The sequence below is a fragment of the Grammomys surdaster genome, unplaced genomic scaffold (assembly GCF_004785775.1).
Source record: "Grammomys surdaster isolate TR1022 unplaced genomic scaffold, NIH_TR_1.0 202, whole genome shotgun sequence".
NCBI classification, from domain to species: Eukaryota; Metazoa; Chordata; class Mammalia; order Rodentia; family Muridae; genus Grammomys; species Grammomys surdaster.
In genome coordinates this window covers 2,289,239-2,314,131 of record NW_021604647.1, presented here as the reverse complement: position 1 = coordinate 2,314,131, position 24,893 = coordinate 2,289,239, and the positions used below count along the sequence as shown (strand labels likewise).

Sequence of the window (24,893 nt, the reverse complement as noted above, 5' to 3'; positions counted from 1 at the left end):
GGGGATACTATTAGGAGCACATATGTCTCATAGTCAGATGATCCTTAATAATGAAATAACATTTAATGTCACATTCTGTAGATCTCTGATGCTTTTGAAGACTATCTATCTATCTATCTATCTATCTATCTATCTATCTATCTGGCATAACTAAATTGTCAAACATTGGTTATTTTCAGCTATTCACTATTTAAATAATCTTGAAAACATCTTTTGTAATTAACTACATTAAAATCTAATATAAGCATGAGTTTTACTATCTCACTATTAACTTGCATTACTTAATCATTGTGATGCTTTGTATATTCTTGAGCCAGGAAGTGGCACTATTAGGAGGTATGGCCTTGTTGGAGTAGATATGTCACTGTGTACATGGGCTTTAATACCCTAGTCCTAGCTGTCTGGAAGTCACTCTTAGAGGCCAGCAGATGAAGATGTTAACCTCTTGGGTCCTCCTGCACCATGCTTCCCTGCATGCTGCCATGTTCCCACCTTGATGACACTATACTGAATTTCTGAACCTGTAAATCAGTCCTAATTAAATGTTGTCCTTATAAGAGTTGCCTTGGTCATGGGGTCTGTTCACAGCAGTAAAAACCTAACAAAGACAATCATCATAAGTAGTTTATAGTAACAGTTATTAAACGGACTGGGTCTAAGCCTTGTATTCTCAAATGAGTTTCATAGGCCTAGTACCATTCTAAGAGAAATAATATTAATTTTAAATTTTGTATCAATATACAAAGAATTATACTAATGAAAATATTAAAAACTGTACCAATATATAATTTCTTCACCAATGTAAGAAATTATAACTTTAATTTTGTATCAAATATAAAGATTTCTACCAATGTAAGATTATGGCTATACAATGCTTTGTTTAAGAGTAAATTTAATATCCTATTCTTATTTTTCTATAATATTACTGTATCCCTCTTTTTTTCTCCCCTCCTTTTACTGAAGAAAGAAGGACAAATAAGAGGAAAGGAAAGGAAAGGTAGAAATTCCTGAGTCTAAGCTCTCTAATTTCTTCCATGTCCAAAGGTGCAAAATTTTAAAATTATCCCTTTAAATGACAACATATCTATAATTTGTAAAAGAAAAAAAAACCTGAACCATCCACGCCAACCAAAGTGACTAGGACAATGATCTTCTTTTGCTTGCTTCTTGCTGAACTGGGGCAAAGAATTCCTTTCTGGGTGCCCAATGGAGAATAGAAAAACTGATTTTGTCAAAGGAAGGCTAGCTGGCATCATTTGTTGTCCAGTTTCTATATGCCATTTGTTCATGGTTTAGTTGTTCTGGAAAAGTTCTGGAAGCAAGTCTTTAGAGAAAACAACCTTGATGTACTTGAGGTTGGATAAAGCAGAGAGCTAGAATGGATGGTCCCAGATTCCCAGCATCCAAGAGAGTGAACCTTGTCAAGGCTGTTTTTTTCCTTCTCCATTCTGCAATATATAAAACTTGCAAGCAACCCATAGCTCTGTGAAGACATTTTCATGGAACATGTAGGGTGCACAGATCAGTTAAGGAAGGTCATTAAAGAAAGACAACTGCCCTTCTTAGAGGTTAGTTTGATTGTAGCCATCTGTGGCCACGGATGAATTGCGTTCACCTGAAAGGAGAGCTGGAAATGAAAAAGGATGGAGAGGCGAGAGAAGCATGAAGCCAAGACAAAGTTTTCTGATCAAGGCTCAAAGTTTAGTATTCAGCTCTTCTATTTAAAGGGAAAGCCCCACCAAACCTATTCTTTGTTTCAGCCAGAGAACCAATGCTTTGTCTCAGCTGGATTATGTCTCAAGGCAAGCTCAGCGAGCAGTCTATTCTAAGTTCCTGTAGGAAGTTGTAAGTACAGCCAAGGTGGATAACTCCACCTAGGTCCTATTACTAGGTCTATTGTGGTAAACAAGGTCTTTCCAGCCTGCTCAAGGCTGGGGAGAGGGCACATTTGACCACAGAATCAAATTACAACATAAATTTCCATTCATTTCATCTTGAAGGATGGTCTGTAACAATAAGTCATGGGAATTTTGTACCCAATAAGAGTTATTGGCTATTATAGACATTTAAATCTCAGCTGGTCCCAGACCTTTCTCTGTGTATTGAGACATATGTATCATTGTATAAGCATCACCTATCTTGTCAATCTTGTTTATCTTCCTAGTTCATAGCCAAGATCTTCATGGTCTCTCCTTTTGTCATGTCTGATCTTTATCAACTTGGAAAGAACCTATAGCCTTTCTTTTCCTGTGGAAATATAGGAATAACCTCTTCCCCTGCATAACACATTTCCTGTTTTCCATTCTGATGTGTGAACAACAGGTTCAGTTCAGCAGTTTCTTTTCCATAATCCAATGTCTTTTTTGTTCATTAGCATTAAAAAAATTTAGAGTCAATGAAGCATTATTATGTAAGGCCTCTCTGGAGGTCTTTGCTGTCCCCTTTGGTCTGTTAATCATCTCTTTTAAAGTACAATTAGACCTCTTCACAATTGCTTGTCCTGTAATATAGGTTAAAAAAAACCACTTCATATTATTAGAGACATATGCCAGACCATTGTCAGTTTTAATTTGTATGAGCATTCCCATAATGGCCATAATTTCTAACAAATGTGTAATACAGAATCAGCTTTTTCTGAAGCTAAGGCAGTGGCCCATTGAAATCCTGCATATATGTCTATAGTATGATGGACACATGTCGGTTTACCAAATTCTGTAAAGTGGACCATATCCATTTGCTAAATTTCATTTCTTTAGGTATCTTTAGGGTTACTTTCTGTGGGTAATGGAGTTTGGTTATATAATGAGCAAGTAGGACATTGCCACACAATTTCCTTGGCTTCTGCCAAGTTATAGAGATTTCTTTCTTTAAACCTTTGCTGTTAACATGGTGTTTTATATGGAGTTCCTGCACCTCTAGTACACTTCCTATCAAAGCTGGTGAATTTCATTATTACCTTATGCCAGAGGACCTGGCAGACCTGTATGGGATCTTATGTGTGTCCCATACAGTGGATGACTCCCTTTTCTGATCATTTGTTGTAGCTGAGTAAATATTGAAGTCAATTCAGAATCATCCTGGATAAGTTCAGCAGTTTCTCTGTATAAAACAATGCTTTCTGTATATTTAGAGTCAGTTTCTATATTAAGAGACTTGAAAATCTGATAACCATAAATATTACATATAATTAAAAATTTTGAATCCAACTTATAGGGATTCTCAACCACTTTATTTATATCTTATGATTTATATCCTGTCTTTATAATTTATTAGCATCAGTATAAAATGTATGGGCTCCAGAAATTGAAGTTCTTTTTATTATAAGGGGGAAAATCCAGTTCTTTTTTATGAATTGAAGTCACTTGCATTTAGGATATTTGTTCTTAATCTCTGCCAAGAAATTACTGTATGTTCTTTGACAGTGTTCATACTGTGTCCATAATAAGGCAATCTCTGCATTAGTAAAAGATATCACAACTTCAGCTGGATGCATTCAAGCTAACTGTCAACATCCCACTTTTCCTTTTAGTATCAATTCAGAAACCCTTTCTATGTAGGTTTTAAACTTTTTCCTCTGTTTATGTGCTAAAAATATCCATTCTAAGATATAACCTTACTCTGCATAAGAGGTCCTGTAGAGGAATGAGTAGAGGACAAGATAACTAAGATGCAGTCCAAGTTTTAATAAATATGATCTAGATGTGTATCCTGTAATTTCCCTTCTATCATAGCTATTTCTCAGTTTTGACTGAGTAGACAGCCAATTGCAGGCCACAGCCAGTTAATATCTCTTAGTAGCTTCTGAAAATCATTAAGAGTCTTTAATTGGTTTCTTCTGATTTGCACTTTTTTGTGACTTATCCCTTTATACACTTAGTATATTGTAGGTATTTAATAGAATCCCCTATCTGTATTTTTTCAGGGGTTATTTGCAATCCTCAGCAAAGCAAGTTTTCTTTTACTTTATCAAATATTCCTTCTAGGATATTCATACCTGAATTAGCCAATAGCATCCATATAAAGATTAAATAATGGATTGATGAAATTGTTATGAATCATCTCCAATGGCTGTTGTACAAAATATTGACACAAGGTGGCGCTATTTAACAGTCCCTGTGCCAGGACTTTTCAGTGATATCTTTTTAATTGGACAACTTCTATTAAAGGTAGGTACTGAGTAATCAAAACTGTCTCTATCACTTTTATGTAGAGGAATTGTGAAAACAGTCTTTTAGATTAATAATTATGATAGGCCATTCCTTAGGCAACAAGGAAGGAATGGGCTTCCAGGCTGCAGAAAACTCATTGGCTGAATAATCTAGTGCAAGCAGTTGGTAGAGCGTATATCTGTCCCATGTCCTGGTTAGATGTGAAGGACATGGGCAAAGTGAGCATAGGAAGGTTAACCTTGGGTGGAGATGCCTGAATCTGCCAGCTGTGCCTGCGAGAAGGCTTTAGAATGTTAACTACCTTTTCGTTTGTTTGTTTGTTTGTTTGTTTGTTTGTTTGTTTCAATAGTCAATCCTCAGCTGTGAAGACTGTTCTACCGGCAGTCAACCTAGGGTCCTTGATCTTTCTTTAGGCTCAGGGAACCCCAACCATGTTGTGGCTTGGGGTGGGAGCTTTGTGTCACAATTGCACCAACATATCTTGTAGTCAGGTCACGTTGTTGGATGCTAAAGATCCAAACCCACGGGATGCACTCCCCCAGAGATACTCATGGACAGGACTCATTGCAGTTTTTGTGAGGTTTATTGAAGAATTGACAGTGGCCGGTGCACCAGGGCCCCTCTGCTTGCAGGCAAGAGGGAACCCCGAATTGGAGTAAAGGGTGGTTTATATACAGAGTTCACAAGACAGTTAATTGCTTCTTAGACAATATTAAAAAGATTTTAAACATTTGTTCTCAAGCTTTGTTTCTGTTCCCAGGCTTGGTTCCTAAGTAACTCAAATTTGCACCTTATCTTTTACAACAAACATAGAGTCAGCTTAAGTAGCTTCTGTTTATCTACGTTTTACTGTGCTAAGGGCTCATAAACTCTTATCTTGGGTCTTTTTTCCTGGAATGTTTTTTTGAAATGTGCTTCTCCCAGGATGTGTCCCTGGGGGAAGTTAATATTTGAGTTTAAAATCAAAATAGGAGCTTTTTATTAATTTTAAGTTTCTACAACGTCTATGGATGGAAGGGATTGTAACTGGGTTGATGTTTAATTTTCTCCTTTGGTAGCTTGAAGAGCACCTTCCAGTAATATTTTATTAATCTAAGGGGGTAAAGGCTCTAGGTAGGCACAGCTTGACTCCTGTGTTCAATGAGTTGTGTAAGTGTTATCTTCAGCAATGAGGCCTTACCATCAGTTTGTGGAGAGTAACCATTAGCCTTGGTAATAACCTCAGCTGTACTGGAATTACTATGGGGCCTCATTGGATAACAACTAAATTATGGAAGTTTCACTTGGTGGCAAGAGATATCTAGTAGGAACTGTGTCTCCCCCATGTTTTGGTGATTCCATTGTTATCAGTTTATGAAGATTTCAATTTCTTAGTTACTGTTCTATTGCTGTGAAGAAATCTCAAGTTTTGCCCAGTTGGAGGGAACCCAAGGAGATTACCAGAAAATTCAATACTGGTGTAAAAACCTGCTCTACAGGTTAGAAATGTGGTGCTCGAGTCTAAGGGTTTGATATATATGAAGATGCAAAAGGTAGGGTTCTCAAGCCCTAGTGTTACATGATTGGGTAGGAGGCAAAGGAGTGCTGTCCTTCAAACCCAATAACATTTGTTCAGAAAGAGGCGGAATCTTGCAGCTGGAGAGGATACTAACTCCTTCAAAGGCAGGAGCTGCCCACACTGGGAAGGTGCTAGTCGTTACAATTACCATGAAAAATGAGAGCAATGTTCAGAGCCATGGAAAGAAACTGAGCACTGAAGCTAGGTTGGGCTTCCCTTTGTCTGCCCTTTTAAAAGGCCAGAGACATTTATATTGCAGGCTGGGGGAAGGGAATGCTGGCCATTTTGGCTCAGCACAGAAACAAGAGAGTGTGGGATTCCATAAGTAGAGACAAGGAAGATTACCTGCATCTCTTCAGCCCACCCTAATGACATCCTTCCTACAAGGCTGTACCTACTACTACAAGTCCATATCTCTTAATCCTTTTAATTCTTTCAAATAATGACACTTCTTGGTGACTAAACATTCAAGTATATGAGCAAATGGGGTCATTTTTTCAAATCACCACAACCAACAATAGCCTTGGGAATACCTTGGGTTGTTTGGGGGTTCCCATGGGACCCCTTTAGCCAAGTACTTGATGGATGTAGCTTATACATTATCCAGAAAGCTTTGTTAGATAATTAGAGATGTCTAGATGTGGCTCTCTCTCTTGTTATTTGGAAATTTTACTTTGATCACCTTCAGATATGTATACATTATAGGACGTTTCTAGGTATTAGGTTCCCATATAACCCCTCAATTGGCCCTTTGTTTTAGCTATTCCCCATAAAGTAAGAGCTATCTTACTTAGCCATGTTCTTTCTCCCATCCCCATTTTATCTTCTCCTTCCAGCATTCCCCCATCCTTCCATAACTATTTATTCTATTTCCCCATCTTTGAGAGATCCATTTCTCTCACCTAGTCCCTTATTCTCTACCTACCCTCTGTTTTTTGTTTTGTTTTGTTTTGTTTTGTGTGTGTGTTTTGTGACAAGTTTTCTCTGTGTAGCCCTGATTGTCCTGGAACTCACTCTGTAGACCAGGCTGGCCTCGAACTCAGAAATCTGCCTGCCTCTGCCTCCCAAGAAAGGCATATGCCACCACTGCCTGGCCTACCCTCTGTTTTTATATGGAATGTAGCTTGCTTATTAATGACTTAAGTGTTAATATCCAAATATAAGTGAATATTCATATTCATCTTTCTGGTCTGAGTTACCTCACTCAGGATGACTTATTTCTAGTTATATATATTTACCTGCAAGTTTCATGATTTTATTTATCTAGTTAGTTATTATATTTAAAATTTTAACTTATTTTAAATAAAAATTTAATAAAGATATTTTAAAATGTATTTATTTTTTTTTACTGATTATTTTATTTATTTATATGTCAAATGTTATATCCCTTCCCAGTTCCCACTCTGCAAATCCCCTATCTCATCCTCCATTCCCACTGCTTCTATGAGGGTGCTCCCCCAAACTACCCACTCCCCTCTCACCACCCTAGCATTCCCCTATGCTGGGGCACTGATTCTTTAGAGGATCACAGGCTTCTCCTACCATTGATGTCAGATAAGGCCATCCTCTGTTAAATATGCAACTGGTGCCATGGGTCCCTCCATGTGTACTCTTTGGTTAATAGTTTAGTCATTGGGAGCTCTGAGGGGTCTGGTTGGTTGATATCGTTGTTTTCCCTATGGGGTTGCAAACTCCTTCAGCTCTTTCAGTCCTTCCCCTAACTCTTCCATTGGGATCCTGTGCTCAGTCCAGTGGTTGGCTGCAAGCATCCGCATCTGTATTGGTTAGGCTATGGCACAGCCTCTCAGGAGACAGCTATATCAGACTCCTGTCAGCAAGCACTTCTTGGCATCAGCAATACTGTCTGGATTTGGTGTGTGCATATGGGATGGCTCTCCAGGTGGGGCAGTCTCTGGATGGCTTTTCCTTCAGTCTCTGCTCTACTCCTTGTCCCTGTATTTCTTTGACAGGAACAATTCTGGGTTAATATATTTGAGATGGATGGGTGTCCCCATCCCTCAACCAGGAACCGTGCCTAACCTCTGGATATGGTCTTATGGGATCTCTTTCCCCTTTGTTGGATATTTTAGCTAATGTCATCTCCATTGTGTCCTGGAACCCTCTTGCTTTCCTGGTATCTGGGACTTTCTGGAGGCTACCCCTAGTTCCCCATCTCCCACTGCTACACACCTTGGTTCAATTTCCTGATTCTCTGTACTTCTCCCCTGTCTCCTGCCACACCTGGTTCTGCTTCCCTTTTCCCTTCCCCATCTCTATCCCTTCCAAGACCCTTCCTTCCCTCTACCACCTATTATTATTTTGTTCCCCCTTCTAAGGAGACCTAGGAATCCACACTTTGGTCTTCCTTCTTCTTCAGCTTCATATGGTCTATGAGATGTATTATGGGTATTCTAAGTTTTTTGCCTAATGTCCACTTGTCAGTGAGTATATTCCATATGTGTTCTTCTGTAACTGGGTTACCTCACTTAGGATGCTGTTTTTAGTTCCATCCATTTGCCTGTGAATTTCATGAAGTCATTGTTTTTAATAGCTGAGTAGTACTCCAATGTGTAAATGTACCACATTTTCTGTATCCATTCCTTTGTTGGAGGCCATCTGGGTTGTTTCAAGCTTCTGACTATGACAAATAAGGCTGCTATGAACAAGTGGAGCATGTGAACTTGTTATATGTTGGAGCATCTATTGGGTATAGGCCTAGGAGTGGTAGAGCTGGGTCCTCAGATAGTACTATAGCCAATTTTCTGAGGAATTGCCAGATTAATTTCTAGAGTGGTTATATCAGCTTCCAGTCCCAACATCTATGGAGGAGTGTTCCTATATCTCCATATCCTTGCCAGCATCTGGTGTCACCTGAGTTTTTGAACTTAGCCATTCTGACTGGTGTGAGGTGGAATCTCGGGGTTGTTTTGATTTGCATTTCCCTGATGACTGAGAATGTTGAACATTTCTCTGGGTGCTTCTTGTCCATTTGAGATTTCTTAGTTAAGAATTCTTTATTCAGCATGATACCTCATTTTTAATAAGGTTATTTGGTTTTCTGAAGTCTACTTTCTTGAGTTCTTTGTATATATTTGATATATGCACTCTGTTGGATGTAGAATTGGTAAAGATCTTTCCCCAATCTGTAATTTCCCATTTTGTCCTGATGATAGTGTTCTTTACAAAAGCTTTTCAATTTTATGAGATTTCATTTGTCTATAGTTGATCTTAGAGCCTGAGCCATTGTTGTTCTGTTCAGAAAAATTTTCTCTGTGTCAATGTGTTCGAGGCTATTTACCACTTTTTCTTCTAATAGATTCAGTGTATCTGGTTTTATGTGGAGATCTTTGACCCACTTGGTCTTGAGCTTTGTACAAGAAGGTAAGAATAGATCAATTTGCTTTCTTCTACATGCCGAACACCATTTAAGCCAGAACCATTTGTTGAATATGCTTTTTTTTCCACTGGATGCTTTTGGCTCCTTTGTCAAAGATCAGGTGATTATGGGTATGTGGGTTTAATTCTGGGTCTTCAGTTCTATTCCACTGTTCTACCTGTCTGTCTCTGTACCAACACCATACAGTTTTTATCACTATTGCTCTGTAGTAGAGGTTGAGGTCAGGGATGATGATCCCTCCCCCCGCCACACACACAAATTTCTCTTGTTGTTGAGAATAGTTTTCACTATCCTGGGCTTTTTGTTGTTTCAAATGAATTTGAGAATTGCTCTTTCTATCTCTGTGAAGAATTTAGTTGGAATTTTGATGGGGATTGCATTGAATCTGTAGATTGCTTTTGGTAAGATGGCTATTTTTAATATGTTGAGCCTGCCAGTCTATGAGCATGGGGCATCTTCCAATCTCCTGAGGCTTCTTCAATTTCTTTCTTCAGAGCTTTTCTTGAAGTTCTTGTCATATATTTAACATGCTTTATTAGAGTCACACCAAGATAGTTTATATTATTTGTGACTATTGTGAAGTATGTCCTTTCCCTATTCCCTTTCCCAGCACATTTATCCTTATAGTAAAAGAAGGCTACTGACTTGTTTGAGTTAATTTTATATCCAGCTTCTTTATATTCAGCTAACCTTGCTGAAGTTATCAGCTGTAGGAGTTATCTGGTGGAATATTTGGTGTCACTTAAGCATACAATCATATCATCTGTAAATAGTGATATCTTCACTTCTTCCTTTCCAATTTGTATCCCTTTGACTATCTTTTGTTGTCTAATTGGTCTGGCTAGAACTTTGAGTGCTACATTGAATAGATAGGAAGAGAATAGACAGCCTTGTCTAGTTTAGTGATTTTAGTGAGATTGCTTCAAGTTTCTCTCCATTTAGTTTGATGTTGGCTACTGGTTGGCTGTATATTGCTTTTACTGTGCCTAGGCATGGGACTTGAAATGCTGATCCTTTTTAGACTTTTAACATGAAGGGGTGTTGAATTTTGTTGAATGCTTTTTCAGCATCTAATGAGATGATCATGTGGGTTTTTTTATTTGAATTTGTTTATATAGTGGATTATGTTGATGAATTTCCATATATAGAATCATCCTTGCATCCCTGGGATGAAGCCTACTTGATTTTGATTTGGCTTGTAAAAATTTTATTGAGTATTTTTGTATCAATATTCATAAGAGAAATAGGTCTGAAGTTGTCTTTCATTGTTAGGTCTTTGTTTTGTTTAGGCATTAGAGCATACATGGCTTCATAGAACAAATTAGGTAGAGTTCCTTCTGTTTCTATTTTGTGGAATAGTTTGAAAAATATTGATATTAAGTCTTCATTAAAGGTCTGATAGAATTCTGAACTAAAATTCTCTGGTTCTGAAATTTTTTTGTTTGGAGAGTTTTAATGACTGCTTCTATTTATTTAGTGTTATGGGACTGTTTAGATGGTTTATCTGACCCTGATTTAACTTTGATATCTGGTATCTGTCTAGAAAATTATCCATTTCATGCAGATTTTCTAGTAATATTGAGTATAGGCTTCTTTAGTAGGATCTGATGATTTTTTTGAATTTCTTTGGTTTCTGTTGTTATATCTGTTTTCTAACATCTGATTTTGTTAATTTGAATACTGTCTCTGTGTCCTCTGGTTAATCTGGCTAAGGGCTTATCTATTTTGTTGATATTCTCAAAGAACCAGCTTCTGGATTTGTTGATTCTTTGTATAGTTCTCTTTTTTTTCTACTTGGTTGATTTTAGCCTTGAGTTTGATTATTTCCTATAGTCTGCTCCTTTTGGATGTATTTGCTTCTTTTTGTTCTAGAGCTTTCAGATGTGCTGCTGAGCTGTTACAGTATGGTCTTTCTATTTTCATTATGGAGTCACTTAGAGATATAAGTTTTTTCTCTTAGCACTGCTTTCTTTGTGTCCCATAATTTTTGCTATGCTGTGCCTTCATTTTTGTTAAATTCTAAAAAGTCTTTAACTTCTTTCTTTCTTTTTCCCTGACCAAGTTATCCTTGAGTAGAGAGTTGTTCACTTTCCATTTGTATGTGGGTTTTATGTTTTTGTTGCTATTGAAGCCTTAGTCAGTGGTGTTTTGACAGAGTGCATGGGATTATTTCAATCTTGTGTTTGTTGAGGCCTGTTTTGTGACCAATTATGTGGCCAGTTTTTGAGAAAGTACCATGAGGTGCTAAGAAGAAAGTATATTTTTTTGTTTATGGGTGGAATGTTCTATGATATCTGTTAAACTCATTTGGTTCACAGCTTCTGTTAGTTTAATTGTGTCTCTGTTTAGTTTCTGCTTCCATGATCTGTCCATTAGGGAGAGTGGGGTGTTGAAGTTTCCCACTATTATTGTGTGAGGTTCAACATGTGCTTTGAGCTTAATTAGTGTTTCCTTTACAATTGTGTGTGTCTTTGCATTTAGTGCATAGATGTTCAGAATTGAGGGTTCATCTTGTTAGCTTTTTTCTTTGATGAGTATAAAGCGTCATTTCTCATCCTTATTTTTCTTTTTTTTATTACTTTTGGTTGAAAGCTTGCTCGGGGACAGCCCCAGCTTGCGGGGGGGGGGGGAGTCTTCTTCTTCTTCTTGGTTCTTGAGGCAGCAGAGTGGGAAGAGGGTCGGCAGGGGATAAGACTTGGTCTTATGAGATTTGGGGTAAGACTTTGGTCTTATGAAATATTTAGGGTTGCTGAATAATAAAAGTTTACTTATCCATGCTAGAAAAGTTTACTTACTATGCTATTGTATCTGACCTGCCTTCTGTGATCCTCTGAGGCCAGAAACTGCAGTTTCTTGCACTTATCACCTCATGCTAAAAACAGCAAAGGATTAAGTAAACAACCTTTGTTCTATCTCAGCTGGAACTGCTTGGCTCTAATTTTCACCCTGCTAGTTGGAAATCACAGCAAGAAAAGACACTTAGAGATGTGTTACAGCATTTATTACTAAGTTGTTAAAAGTTTCCTATGAAAGCTATCTAAGGAGAAAAGTGGAAAGGTCTTAAAGTGGGGAAAAGGAAAACTTCTATCTGGGAAAAGGGAAAAAAATCTAGTCTATAAACTACTCTAAGTGGGGAAAGGTAAAAAAATTCTATTCTATCTCTCCATTGTATCTCTCTATTCTATCTCTCTATTCTATCTCCTCTCATCTCTTTGACCTCAGTACTTAATATCTCTTTCAGAATACATGATCACATATTACAAAGTTCAACACAAGTTCACACCAAAAATCAAATCATAAATTGAAATAGAATTTACAACAGAGAATGTTTACATACATATCCATTAGGAGTAATTATCTGGCTAAACATCCATCACCCGTCTAGCTCCACAGGTTCACTGAAGGTTTCAAACTATAACTAAGAAATTAGTGAAGTTTTGTATAAATAAACCTAGGCAATATTTTATCTTCTGTCCTAGCACCTATAATAAATCATTAGTTCCCTTTTAATGACCTTTGGTTAATTGTTTTACAACCTCTTGGAATGTTCTCTGAGCAGGAGAAAATCTGGTTACTATCTAAGAGCAATTAGCTGATGACACTTGGGAGACTGATAGAATTCTCATTGCAGTTTTAATTATCAGACAGGGACCTAATAGCAGTCCCACTATAAAAGAGCTTAATAATAATCATTGATATAATTTTAGGGATTTTTATAGGATCATCATTAAGACTTAAGAAGTCATCTATTTGTCTATAGCATCACCACATCTTCGTGGATCTGCAGAGATCTGCTTCAAAGGGGTGTGCTATTGCTTAGTGATTGTTCCATATGTTTAATGATAATAATAAGAAAAGCATATTAATAGCAGGAATCTTCCGTAAAATAAGTCCCTACAGCCTTGCTGAAAAATAACTTACTTGTCACAGATTATATAATAATCCAAGGCAAGCCATTTCAGGATGATAACCTGCTAATTATTAGCTTGTCCCATTATGGCTCCTGACAAAAGTTGAATTTTTTTGATATTATAATGGTTACTCCAGATTGTTTCCTGGGACCATTTGCTTAATTTTTTTTTTTTAACCAACCTTTTACTCTAAGGTAGTTTCTGTCTTTGTTACTGAGGTGCATTTCCTGTAGGCAGCACAATGCTGGGTCCTGTTTTTGTATCCAGTCTGTTAGTGCATGTCTTTTTATTGGGGAATTGAGTCCACTGATGTTAAGAGATATTAAGAACCAGTGATTGTTGCTTTCTGTTGTTTTTGTTGTTAAGAGGTGGAATTATGTTTGTGTGCCTATCTTCTTTTGGGTTTGTTGTAAGAAGATTAATTTCTTGGTATAACTTGGGTGTAGTTTCTCTCTTTGGAGTTTTCTATCTTTTATCCTTTGTAGTGCTGGATTTGTGAAAAGATATTGTTTAAATTTTGTTTTGTCATGGAATATCTTGGTTTTATCATCTATTGGGAATTTTGCTAGGTATAGTAGCCCTGGCTTGCATTTTTGTTCTTTTAGGGTCTGTATGAAATCTAAGATCTTCTGGCTTTTAGAGTCTCTATTGAGAAGTCTGTTGTAGTTCTGATAGGTCTGCTTTTATATGTTACTTGACCTTTTTCCCTTACCGCTATTAATATTCTTTCTTTGTTCTGTGCATTTGGTGTTTTGATTATTATGTGACAGGAGGAATTTCTTTTCTGGTCCAATCTATTTGAGGTACTGTAGGCTTTTTGTTTGTTTATGAACATTTCTTTAGGTTAGGGATGTTTTCTTCTATAATTTTGTTGAAGACATTTACTGGCCCTTTGTGTTGTAATTCTTCACTGTCTTCTATACCTATTATCTTTAGGTCTTATATTTCCTGGATGTTTTGGGTTAGGAACTTTTTGCATTGTTCATTTTGATTGACTGTTGTGTCCATGTTATTTATGGTATCTTCTACATCTGAGAGTCTCTCTTCTATCTTTTGTATTCTGTTGGTGATACTTAGCTCTATGATTCCTGCACTCTTTTCCTAGGTTTTCTATCTGCAGGGTTTTCTCCCTTTGCAATTTCTTTATCATTTCTATTTCCATTTTTAGGTCCTTCATGGTTTTGTTCAATTCCTTTACCTGTTTGGTTGTATTTTCTGTATTTCTTTAAGGGATTTATGTTTCTTCCTTAACAGATTCTACCCGTTTACCTGTGTTCCCCTGTATTTCTTTAAGGTAGTTATTTATCATCATTATCAGATGTGATTTTAAATCAGAATCTTGCTTTTCTGGTGTATTGGGGGTATCCAAGTCTTGCTGTGGTAGGAGAACTGGGTTCTGATCATGCCAAGTAGCCTTGCTTTCTGTTGCTTATATTCTTGTGCTTTCCTCTAGCCACCTGGTTATCTATGGCTGGTCTTGCTGTCTCTGATTGGATCTTGTGTCTCCTGTGAACCTGTGAGCTTATGTGTGTCAGAACTCCTGGGGACAGGTTATCTCTAGATAGTATTGGGGTTCGGAGAACTGTGGCCCAGGATCAGCTCCTGGGCACAGATGGAAACTGGAAGGATCATGTCCCTGGCTGCACCATGGTTCTTGGTTCCTCTGGGCCCTGGGCAGGTTACACTTGGGCCAGGTATTGGGACCGTAGTGGTGGTCTCACCTGTGAGATTAGGTGTGTCAGTACTCATAGGAGACAAGCTATCTCTGGGCAGGATTGTTCTGTGAAGAGCTGTGGCACAGGGTCAGCTCCCCAGCACAGATGGAAACCACAAGGAATCATGTCCCTGACTGCACTGCCATGATTTTAATTTTTAAATGGCTGAGTAATATTCTATTTTGTAAATGTACCACATTCAAAAACTCAATTCTTTTTCTGACAAACATCTAGATTGCTTCCAATTTCTGAATATTATAAATGGAGCAAACATGAACATTGTTTCGCAGGTATCTCTGTAGTAGAATGAAGTACCCTTTAGGTATAGGTATCAGAGGTTTTTTTTTTTTAAGGCATAACTTAGTTTGCAAATGATTTATAACTGTACTTAAATTTGTCCTCTTCTTTTTTATTAACTAATTATTTTATTTATTTGCATCCCAAATGTCCTTGTCTTAATCACATTTACACTGGTATTCTCTGAATTAATTTTAATTTAATTTATTAGAGACCCTCTAAACATTTTTTCTATTAATTTATTTATTCATTTTACATTCTGATTGCTGTCCTCTTTTTCATTACCCCCTCACAAGTCCTTTATCACAGCCTCCCCTCCCCTTCTTCTCTGAGAGAATGGGGCCCCCTGGGTATACTCCCACAGTGATACATCAAGTCTCTGCAGGGTTAGGCACATCCACTCCCACTGAGACCAGACAAGGCAGCCCAGTTAGGGAAATGGTTACCACAGATAGGCAACAACTTTACGGACAGCCCCCACTCCTGTTGTTGGGGGACCCACATGAAGACTGAGCTACACATCTATTACATATATGCCGGGAGCCTCAGTTCAGCCTTTGTATGCTTTTTAGTTGATTGTTTAGTCTTTGAGAGCCCACAAAGGACCATGGTTAGTTGACTCTGTTGTTCTTTCCATGGGGTTCCTATCCCCTTTTCAGCACTCAATCCTTCCCTCAACTCTTTCATGAGTCACTGAGCTCTGTCCATTGTTTGGCTGTTGGTGTCTGTATCTGTTTCAGTCAGCTGCTGGGTGCAGCTTCTCAGAGGACAATTATGCTAGGCTTCTGTCTGTAAACATAACACAGTATTATCAATAGTGTCAGGAATTTGTGCTTGCCTATGGTATATAGACCTTAAAAACTTGTATAGTCACATCCTGTGGTCTTTTGTGGTTAAGACTTCAATCTATGAAGGGTGGTTGGAGGTATAACTAATTAATAATGGAAGATTAGAAATGAATACAGTTGATAAAATGCAAAAAGAAACACTGAAGCAGGAAAATCCCTGACAATTGTTTCACATCTGAAGATAATCCTTGTAAAGATGTGATTCCATGTAACTAAAATTTCACGTTGATATATTGAGAGAAAAAGACATATAAAAAGATTTCACTTTTTATATTTTTGTTGTATCAAATTATTTAAATAGTATCCCTGGGTTTCTACCCCAATTTTGGTTATTGACTTCCTGGATGAAAGACACACTCATAGCCTTTATAGTTACAATAATCCCCTAAATAGCATAAGAACTGGGTAGCAGCTTACCCTCTAGGCTGTTAGAACATACTTTTCTATTGATAACCCCAAGTTATTAATTACTATTAACTATGTGCCATCTGGGTTGCTCTTAACTCCAATTGGGCAGCTCTCAGAGCCACATTCTCTTGACCCTTAACTCATGGCAGCTTCTCCTTCCTTCTTTCCTGCACCTTCTTCCTCCTCGTGGACCTTCTCTTTCTTCAAGCTGTCAAAACCTAAATTCCACCTATGTCTCTTATGCCCAGCTATTGGCTGTTGGCATCTTTATTCACCTAGAATTAACTTGGGGGCAGGGTCACAGGGACTATGTGCAGACTCCAGGTCTTGAGGGCTTGCACGTAGCATTACAATAGAGAATAAAAGACAAAAACTCAACATTTTCTCTTTTGTTGAAAATTTACTTTTCTCACAAATATATCCTGATTACAGTTCATCTTCCCTCTACTCCTTCAAATCTTATCTGCATCTCTAATAAAGATCCATTCTCTTTCTGTCTTTCAATAGTAAAGAACAAGTTTCTAAGGAATAAAAAGAAAATATACCATATTACTCTCTTTCTACCTCATTTTTCTCAGAATTCCCTGATCCCTGAGGGAAGGGATTTGATGGAGAAGTCCCACTTTAGGCCTAAGTGTTCTAAGTGTCTCATTCTCTCCATTATGTCTGTTGTGATAGCTATTCTTGTTTGTCAACTTAACTACATCTGGAACTAAAACCCCCAAATGTAGGGCATAGCTGTGAGGTGTTTTTTTTTCCTTTCTTAATTTGAAGTAGGAAGATACACTTCTAATCCAAATCTAGAGGTAGAAAGACACAGGCCTTTAATCTAGATCCATATTGTTTTTTAAACCATGAAAGTCTTTCGTCTCCATCTATAGTAATTAGATGTTTGGCTGAATATACTAGTCTGGGCTGGCACCTGTGATCTCCTGGAGTCTATAGCAATCTCTCCAGGATTTTTTGGCTTTTAGAATCTTTATTGAAAAGGCAGGTGTAATTTTAATATGTTTGTCTTTATATATTACTTGGTCTTTTCCCATTGTAGGTTTTAGTAATCATTTTTGTTGTTTTTCTGTATATTTCATGTTTTGATTATTATGTGTTAATAGAAATTTCTTTTCTTTTCCAGTCTATTTTGTATTTTGTATGCTTTTTTGCTCTTTTATAGATATCTCCTTCTTTAAGTTAGGAGAACTTTCTTCTGTCATTTTGTTAACAACATTTTCTGGTCCTCTGAGCTGAGTTTCTTCTTCTTACTCTATTCCTACTATTCTTCTATTGGTCTTTTCATGGTCTTTCAGAATTCCTGGATTTTTTTTGGGGGGGGTCAGGACTCTTTTAGATTTAACATTTTATTTGACCAATGTATCCATTTCTTCTCTTGTATCTTCAGTGCCATCTTTTATATTCTGTTGGTGCTTTCCTCCAAAGTTCCTTTGGTTAAATTTGTAATTTTCTAATTTCCTTCAGTTTGGGTTTTATGTATAGATCCTATTTCAATTTTCAGGTCTTGAATGGTTTTATTAATTTTTTCCTCTGTTCATGTTTTCATAAATTTCTTTCTAAAATCATTTATTTATTTATTTATTTATTTATTTATTTATTTATTTATATCCCAAACACTGCCCTCCCTTCTGGTCTGTCTTCATAGAGTTCCTCCCTCCACACCCATCCCCTTCTCCTTTGAGAGGGTAGGGCCCCTGAATATCTCCCTTCTTTAAGGGGGTTTTGTTCATTTCCTCTTTAAGAACTTCTATCACATTTAAGAGGCTGCTTATAGGTCTTTTCTTGTGCTTCAGCTATGTTGGAATAATCAGTGCTTGCTATGGTAGGGTTGCTCAGATCTAGTTTTGATATATTGTCCTGAGTATTATGAGTTGTGATTTTATGCTTGCATCTATGCATCTGGGATTAGGAATATTGTAATTCTAGGTGCTGATATTTGTTTTTGCCTTTGTTGTGTGGGTATTATGTTTCTTGATTTCTGGCTCTTAGTAGAGTGGTGGCTATGTGTTGTCAGGTAATACATTTGGGGATTCTAATAGGTGTAAGTATTGGGGGGTTCAGGTAAAATGTATCTTTGGGTATTGGGAGCTGACATTTAAGAATGGCGGTGGGCTGCTCATGGGGTAAGGGTGTCCAAAGGAAGGAGGCAATCAGAGTATTACATTAGGATCTGTTTAGTCCCTTTTAATTGGGCCTGAGGAAAGGCCAAAGAAGATTTACAACAGAGCTTGGGATAAGACTGAAGATTGGACTTTAAGGAATGGAGGGAGTGGTGAAGATCTACAGTTAAGATACTTGCTTGTCTGCTCAGAGTGGCTTGTGCATTCCCAGTGTTTCCTTGCTGAAGTTGGGGTCTGTGATAAACCAACCAACCAACCAACCAACCAACCAACCAACCAACCAACCAATCAACAAACCAACCAAACAAACTTATCCAGGACAACTGATTCCTTCTTAATACAATGAACACATATCTATTTAATGACAACATTTTTCTTCTCATTTGTCCCCAAAATGTCATGTTAACTATAATATCATGATATAAAAGATCTCAACTTTTAAAAGTCACAGTCTTAAAAAAATTAAACACTTTAAAGTTTCAGTCCCTTTAAAGTGTTCAAAGTTTCTTTAGAAATTCAAATCCTCTCTGAAAAAGTCCAGTGTTCAGAAATTTTCGAGAAACTATCCAAAATTTCTCCAAAATTCCCAAATAACTTTACCATGAGCTTTAGTAAAATAAAATAAAAAAAAAAAAACACGTAATTTCCTAGTTCAGGAAGAAAGAGCCAAGGCAAGTCACAGTTAGATATAAGAAGAAGCAAACTCCAATAGTGTAAAGCTCAATGTTAGAAGTCTGAAACTTGTGATCATCTGCACTCCAAAGGGTTTGTGCCACAGCACACATAGTATGTCTCACTGGACCAGGCTGGCCCCACCCCACAGATGCTGCTGTCCTTGGGGGTCATCCAAGCATCTCTAAAATGCTGAGGTATGCACTACAACTGTGCACCTTTACCAAAGCCTCTGCTGATTTCTCTTCAGGGACTCTGATCTAGCCATATGGTGTTTGAGGTAAAATGTCCAAGGTGCTGTCCATGACACCTTTATGTCAAAAATATGACCTGAAGACTCTTTTTGCTCCAATATTTTTCTTTTGAAATTATTTTTTCATACAATATATTTTGATTACTGTTTTCATCTCCTCTTTTCCATATAGTTCTCTGAGCCCTAAGGGAGGGACTTATTTAGGGCTGTGTGTTCCAAGGTCTCTCACTCTGCACATTGTGCAGTTGTGAGTCTCTGTATTTGCTCTCTTCTATTGCAAAAGGAAACTTCTCTGATGATGGCTGAGCAAGACACTGATCTATGAGTATAGCAGAATAATCTTATTGCTGCATTCCTTTAGCAAAACAGTAGTATTTGGTTTTCCCCTGAGTCCGTTACCTATCTAATCTCAGCTCTTTGGTCACCTGAGCAATGTTATAAATGAGTTGCATTGCATGAAGTAGGGAGGGAATACTGCCAGAAGATTTTAACTGAATGATGCTTGTCTGTTTTTAACCACAAATGATACTTTGGACAAGTATTAATTATCCCTTGAAAGGAAATTTTTGACTTTAGTTGTTCTGTTTTCTTGTTAATCACAGTCATTTCTCATCTCCATTTGACCAGAACTACAGATTCTTAATTTAAATTATCACATAAATATGTCTTACAAAGTTGTTGCTTCCCTCTGAAATACGCCAGGAGTCCATAATCTATATTGATTTCTGATTATCTTTCAAGTTCCCAGAATACCACATTAAGCTCTGAACATCAATGTCTTTTCTAAACAAAGTTCAAAACTCTTCAATCTTGTGCCAAACAACAAAGCTTAAATCTGTCACAATAGTCTACTTTCTTGTACCAATTTTTTTCTTAGTCCTATCAGTGAGCTGTTGGTGATAAAATTAATACTCACTCAGCAAAAGGGAAATCATGGCTGATATTAAAACCTAGCAAACTATATGGTTATATTAAACTGATAACCTTGGGGAAGAATCTATAACCTCCATTTTACTAAATTAGGATAACCTTTAACTACATTCTAAATATTTGTGTTTATGCTCACAGATAAGCATGTCTCTTACCTTTTATCAAAGAAACTTCTTTTTTGCAACAGTTGGAGATTATTACAGAAAACCACAACTAATCAAAATGCAGTGAACAAGAGATTATATGATGCCAAGTCCCAGCTTATATACTTATAGCACAACTCCTGCACCCAATTAATGTACTCAAGGATAATTTCAGAAGAAGGGCCAGAAAAATTGTAAAAGCCAGAGGAAGAGCAAGATTTCTGTGAGATTGTATTTCCAAGAAATGTCAGAGAAGCTATACCCATAAAGTTTCATCAACATGAACAGGTGCCTAAACAATCCCCAAAGTGAGGAGAACACAAATAGACATGCTAACATTGAAGGGGAAGCTCAGGAGGCCTTAATAACACACTAAGAACTACAGGAGACTAAGGGATGCCAAAAGAGGGAGATGAAGCTTTCCCTAAAGATTACTCTGATGACTGGCTATAGAATACCAAGAGACCATCCTTGAAATCATATACAAACCAATAACATAAGGAATAAACAGATTATATTTATATACTTATGAAAATGTGTACCAACAACTAAAGAAAAAGAGACCATGAATTTGTGAGAGAGCAAGGAAAATACATGAGTGGTTGGTGAAAAGAAAAGGAAGAGAGAAAATGATGTAGTTATATCATAACATGTATTATAAAATTACTATTTTATTGTATTTTATATTATTCTATTTCATTTGTGTGGATATTTTGCCTGTATGTATGTCTGCTAACAATTTGTATACCTGGCTCCCATGGAAACCAGAAGATGGGGTTATAGCCTCTAGAACTGGAATTACATATGGTATGAGGTGCCATGAGTATCCTTGGAACAAAACTGGATGCCCTGGAAGAGCAACCAGTGCTCTGAACCATCATTCTAGCCCCTCATTTTTATTTTATGTTTTCAACTCATTTGATTATAAATTAAAAGAACATTCTTTTTCACAGAGAAAGTATTAGTAGTATAGGTATGACAGTGCTTAATTTTTCAGTTGTAGACTTTTTGCTCTAGAAGAAAAGAATTTATAGCAATAACAAGATAATAAGACATATGATATTATAATCCTGTGTGAAGGTTTGAATGAAAATGGTTTCTATAGGCTTTTAGGGAGAGCCACTTTTAGGAGGTATAGCCTTGTTGGAGTAGGGATGGCCTTTTTGGAGGAAGTAGGTAACTAGGAGTGGGCTTTGATGTTTCTAATTCTCAAACCAGGACAAGTGACTCCTTTTCTTCATGCTACTTGTTAATCCAGATGTCAAACCTAGAGCAACCTTTCTAGCTCCCTCTCTGCCTGCATGCTTGCCATGCTTCTCATCACAATGATAATGAGATAAACTTCTGATATATAAGACAGACAGCCCCAGTGAAATGCTTCTTTTATAAGAGTTGCTGTGGTTATGGAGTCTTTTCATAAAAGAAACTCTAAATAAGACATCCTCTAAATATTTCTTACTGCCAAATTAGTTTATTGCAAACATTATTTCTTGGGTGCATATATTTTATTTTATACATTTATTTTTATTGGATATCTTATTTATTTGCATTTCAAATGCCATACCCTTTTCCCATTTTTCCTCCCTAGAACCTCCTATCCCATGCCTCCTCCTCCTCCTCCTTTTTGCTTTTATACCATTTTAAGTACATGCATGTATTAAGAACAACTCTATGTTGAGGGTCTAGCAATACAATAGATGAAAATAGTCAAGGAACAAGCAAGACAATAAACACAAATAGTCAAAGAACAACCAAGGCATTAAACACAATTCCGTGAGTACTCCTGTGATCACTGCTTCTAAGGGCTTATCAGAATGACCAAAATATCTGAGCCAACTTCCCTTTGCTAGCCCAAGGTCATTTTCATGTCTGAAGACTATTTGCTTGTTCTAGGGTAAAATTTAGATTCCTGTCTGAAATTACTTCTTTGTTCTAGCCTAATATTTAGATTGCAGCTTGAAATGACTTCTTTGTTCTAGCCTAAGATTTAGATTTCTACCTGAAATTACTTCTTTGTTCTAGGCTAATGTCAGATTCCTGCCTGAAGCCTACTTCCTTGACCTTGGCCAATGTCATATTCCTGCCAAGCAGCCTATTTCCTTGTCCTTGGCCAATGTCAGATTCTTGCCAAGCAACCCCAAAGCTCTCCACCTCTTGTTTTATTTCATTAACAATACTGAACATGTCTTAGGTCATTCTGACAAGAATGCCTTCCTTACCTGTCATGGAATATGCATTATTCAAAGCAATGCACTTTTGTCTTAGGTTGGTAAGGCTCTGTGCAGAATATTGCCCATCCTTGGCTTGCCAGCCTGTTAATTTAATAACTCTGTCTGGGGGTTTATTTTCAGGTTCAAGCCATGTACTTTTGTTGCCAACATGTTGATGTTGTTAAAGACAAGCTTAAATCAATGGGTGGGAATAAAAGTATTCCCAGGACAAAAAGGGCTAACATGATCAAGCTATATATTCTATTCTTGAAGCTTGTCCAAAATAGAAATACTGACCTCAGAGCATGGGTAATTTTATTGGCAGTATCTACCGCATTAATGCTCAGCAGAGCAGCATTCTTGAAATTAATAACTTCAAGGATGTTTTACATTTTGGGGGGGGGTTCTGTAATTATCATCATTGAATTGTTCTCAGGCTATAAAAACTGTAGAAAGATTGGTTCATTTCAAAACTTCACACAAACATCTTATCTCTTATGACTAAGATATGGATCTAGTTTTTCATTTATTTAATCTATTCTCCCAAACTCCACATTTCACTGAGAATTCTACCAAGTTTCCATTTATTCTCAGTTCACTTGATCTTTTTTCTTGTTGATATTGGTTAGTCTTTGATCAAATTAATTACATTTTAATTAACTGAATATGGTATTCTCAGAGGAATGAAGCAAAACAGTTGTGCCAAGTTTATGAAATCTCACATTTAAGCTCTAATAATGATAGATATTCTTAAATATCAGTTAAGAGTTATACAATAAAAGCTTCAGAGTGAGAATGATGCTTTATAAAGTAAAAGCAATGGTCTGAAAGAATGAAAGAATGTTTGGGCATCTAGTAGTGTTTAAGGTTTTTGTTTTTGTTTTAGTTTTAGTTTTTTTTTTAACATAGGAACTCACTCAGGGAGCACTCAGGGAGCACTCCTGGAAATCTGTTTTCTTAATTTCAGAAATGTAGATAACAATGATTTGGTATTAATAAAAGATAGGAGTTATTTTGTAATTACTTAGGATTCATATATGCTATATGTTTATTTTATGAATGAGAGAATTTCAAAGGTAAATTATTCTTCCCAAGGTTATATAACTAGTGCTGGGGATATAGCTCTGTAGTAGAGTGCTTGTCTTATAGGCATAAAGTCTTGATTAGATGCCCAGAAGTACAGTCAATCAATCAACCAATCAACAAAATAAAAGTCAAGAAAAGATATGTTTAACTCCCAAGCTCTTGTTCTTTTGACTGTTCTATTTTCTGCTCTGTCATCACCTAATCTTACCTGCTATATTGTATTTGTTTTCTCTCATAGTGGACGAGTGTTTGTCTGACTACAGAGTTGCATTTCCTGTGGTTGCGATCATCATGGTCGTCCTCTGTGTTGTGGGTCTGGGTGTCTACAAAATCCGCCAAAGGTATCAGTCATCTGGATACCAGAGAATCTAATTTGTGACCAAAGGAAATGACAATAATAGTGTTTAGAAAAAAAATTTCATTATTTCCAGAATGTTAGAGATATCTTCTATTAAAACCAATGAGTTATTAGTGATTCAAATTGAAGCAGCGTATCATTCTGAATATTTTTGCTCATTTCATCAAAGACTAAGAAAATATTGAGTATTTTCTAGCTTTTTATGGAAAAATTTAACTACTCAAATAAATATTTGAATACACAGAATTAGTATAATATTTAAAGGTGGTAGATATTTAAAAACTATACATCAAAATAATTGATTTTAATTAGTCTTACCTGTGTTTGTCTAGAGAAATGTATTCTAACATTAAAATTTTTATTTTAAGAATATTTTGCTGGATTTTCTTACCATCTGTGTTTATTTGATGTATGTATATCTGACATAATACTCACCTTGTTTTTCATTTAAATATCTTTAGTTATTAAAATAGCATATCTCATATTGTTTAGATTTTACATGAAATAACATGTTTTTTCTTTATGAATCTTGCTTCATAATTAATAAAGATTAACAAATAGCTGCCTATAGACAACAAAACTAAATGATAAATAAAAGCATCAATAATTATGTAACCATGGCCCTTATTTATATAGCATGCATTTTAGCCTAAGAAATTTACTTTACTTTTCTTTAATCTTGATTATTTACAGATGTCTCTCAGAGTACAGAAAATAAAATCTATTCATCACCTACACTAAATTCTATTTTTCCATTCTTTCTGCTGCAATCTTTTCTGTACATCTGGTTACCAATAAGAATAAGGACA

At 36.6% G+C, this 24,893-nt stretch overlaps 1 protein-coding gene across 1 annotated transcript in view; it reads left to right on the top strand.

Annotated features, from left to right (window-relative positions):
* Positions 1-24,664, top strand: part of Lamp3 (lysosomal associated membrane protein 3) — a 48,645-nt gene extending 23,981 nt beyond the window's left edge. Inside the window, exon 6 of the mRNA XM_028770567.1 lies at positions 23,965-24,664. Coding sequence (XP_028626400.1) covers positions 23,965-24,098 — 134 coding nt within the window. The 3' untranslated portion in view covers positions 24,099-24,664. The remainder of the gene's footprint in view (positions 1-23,964) is intronic.
* The last annotated feature ends 229 nt before the right edge of the window (positions 24,665-24,893 follow it).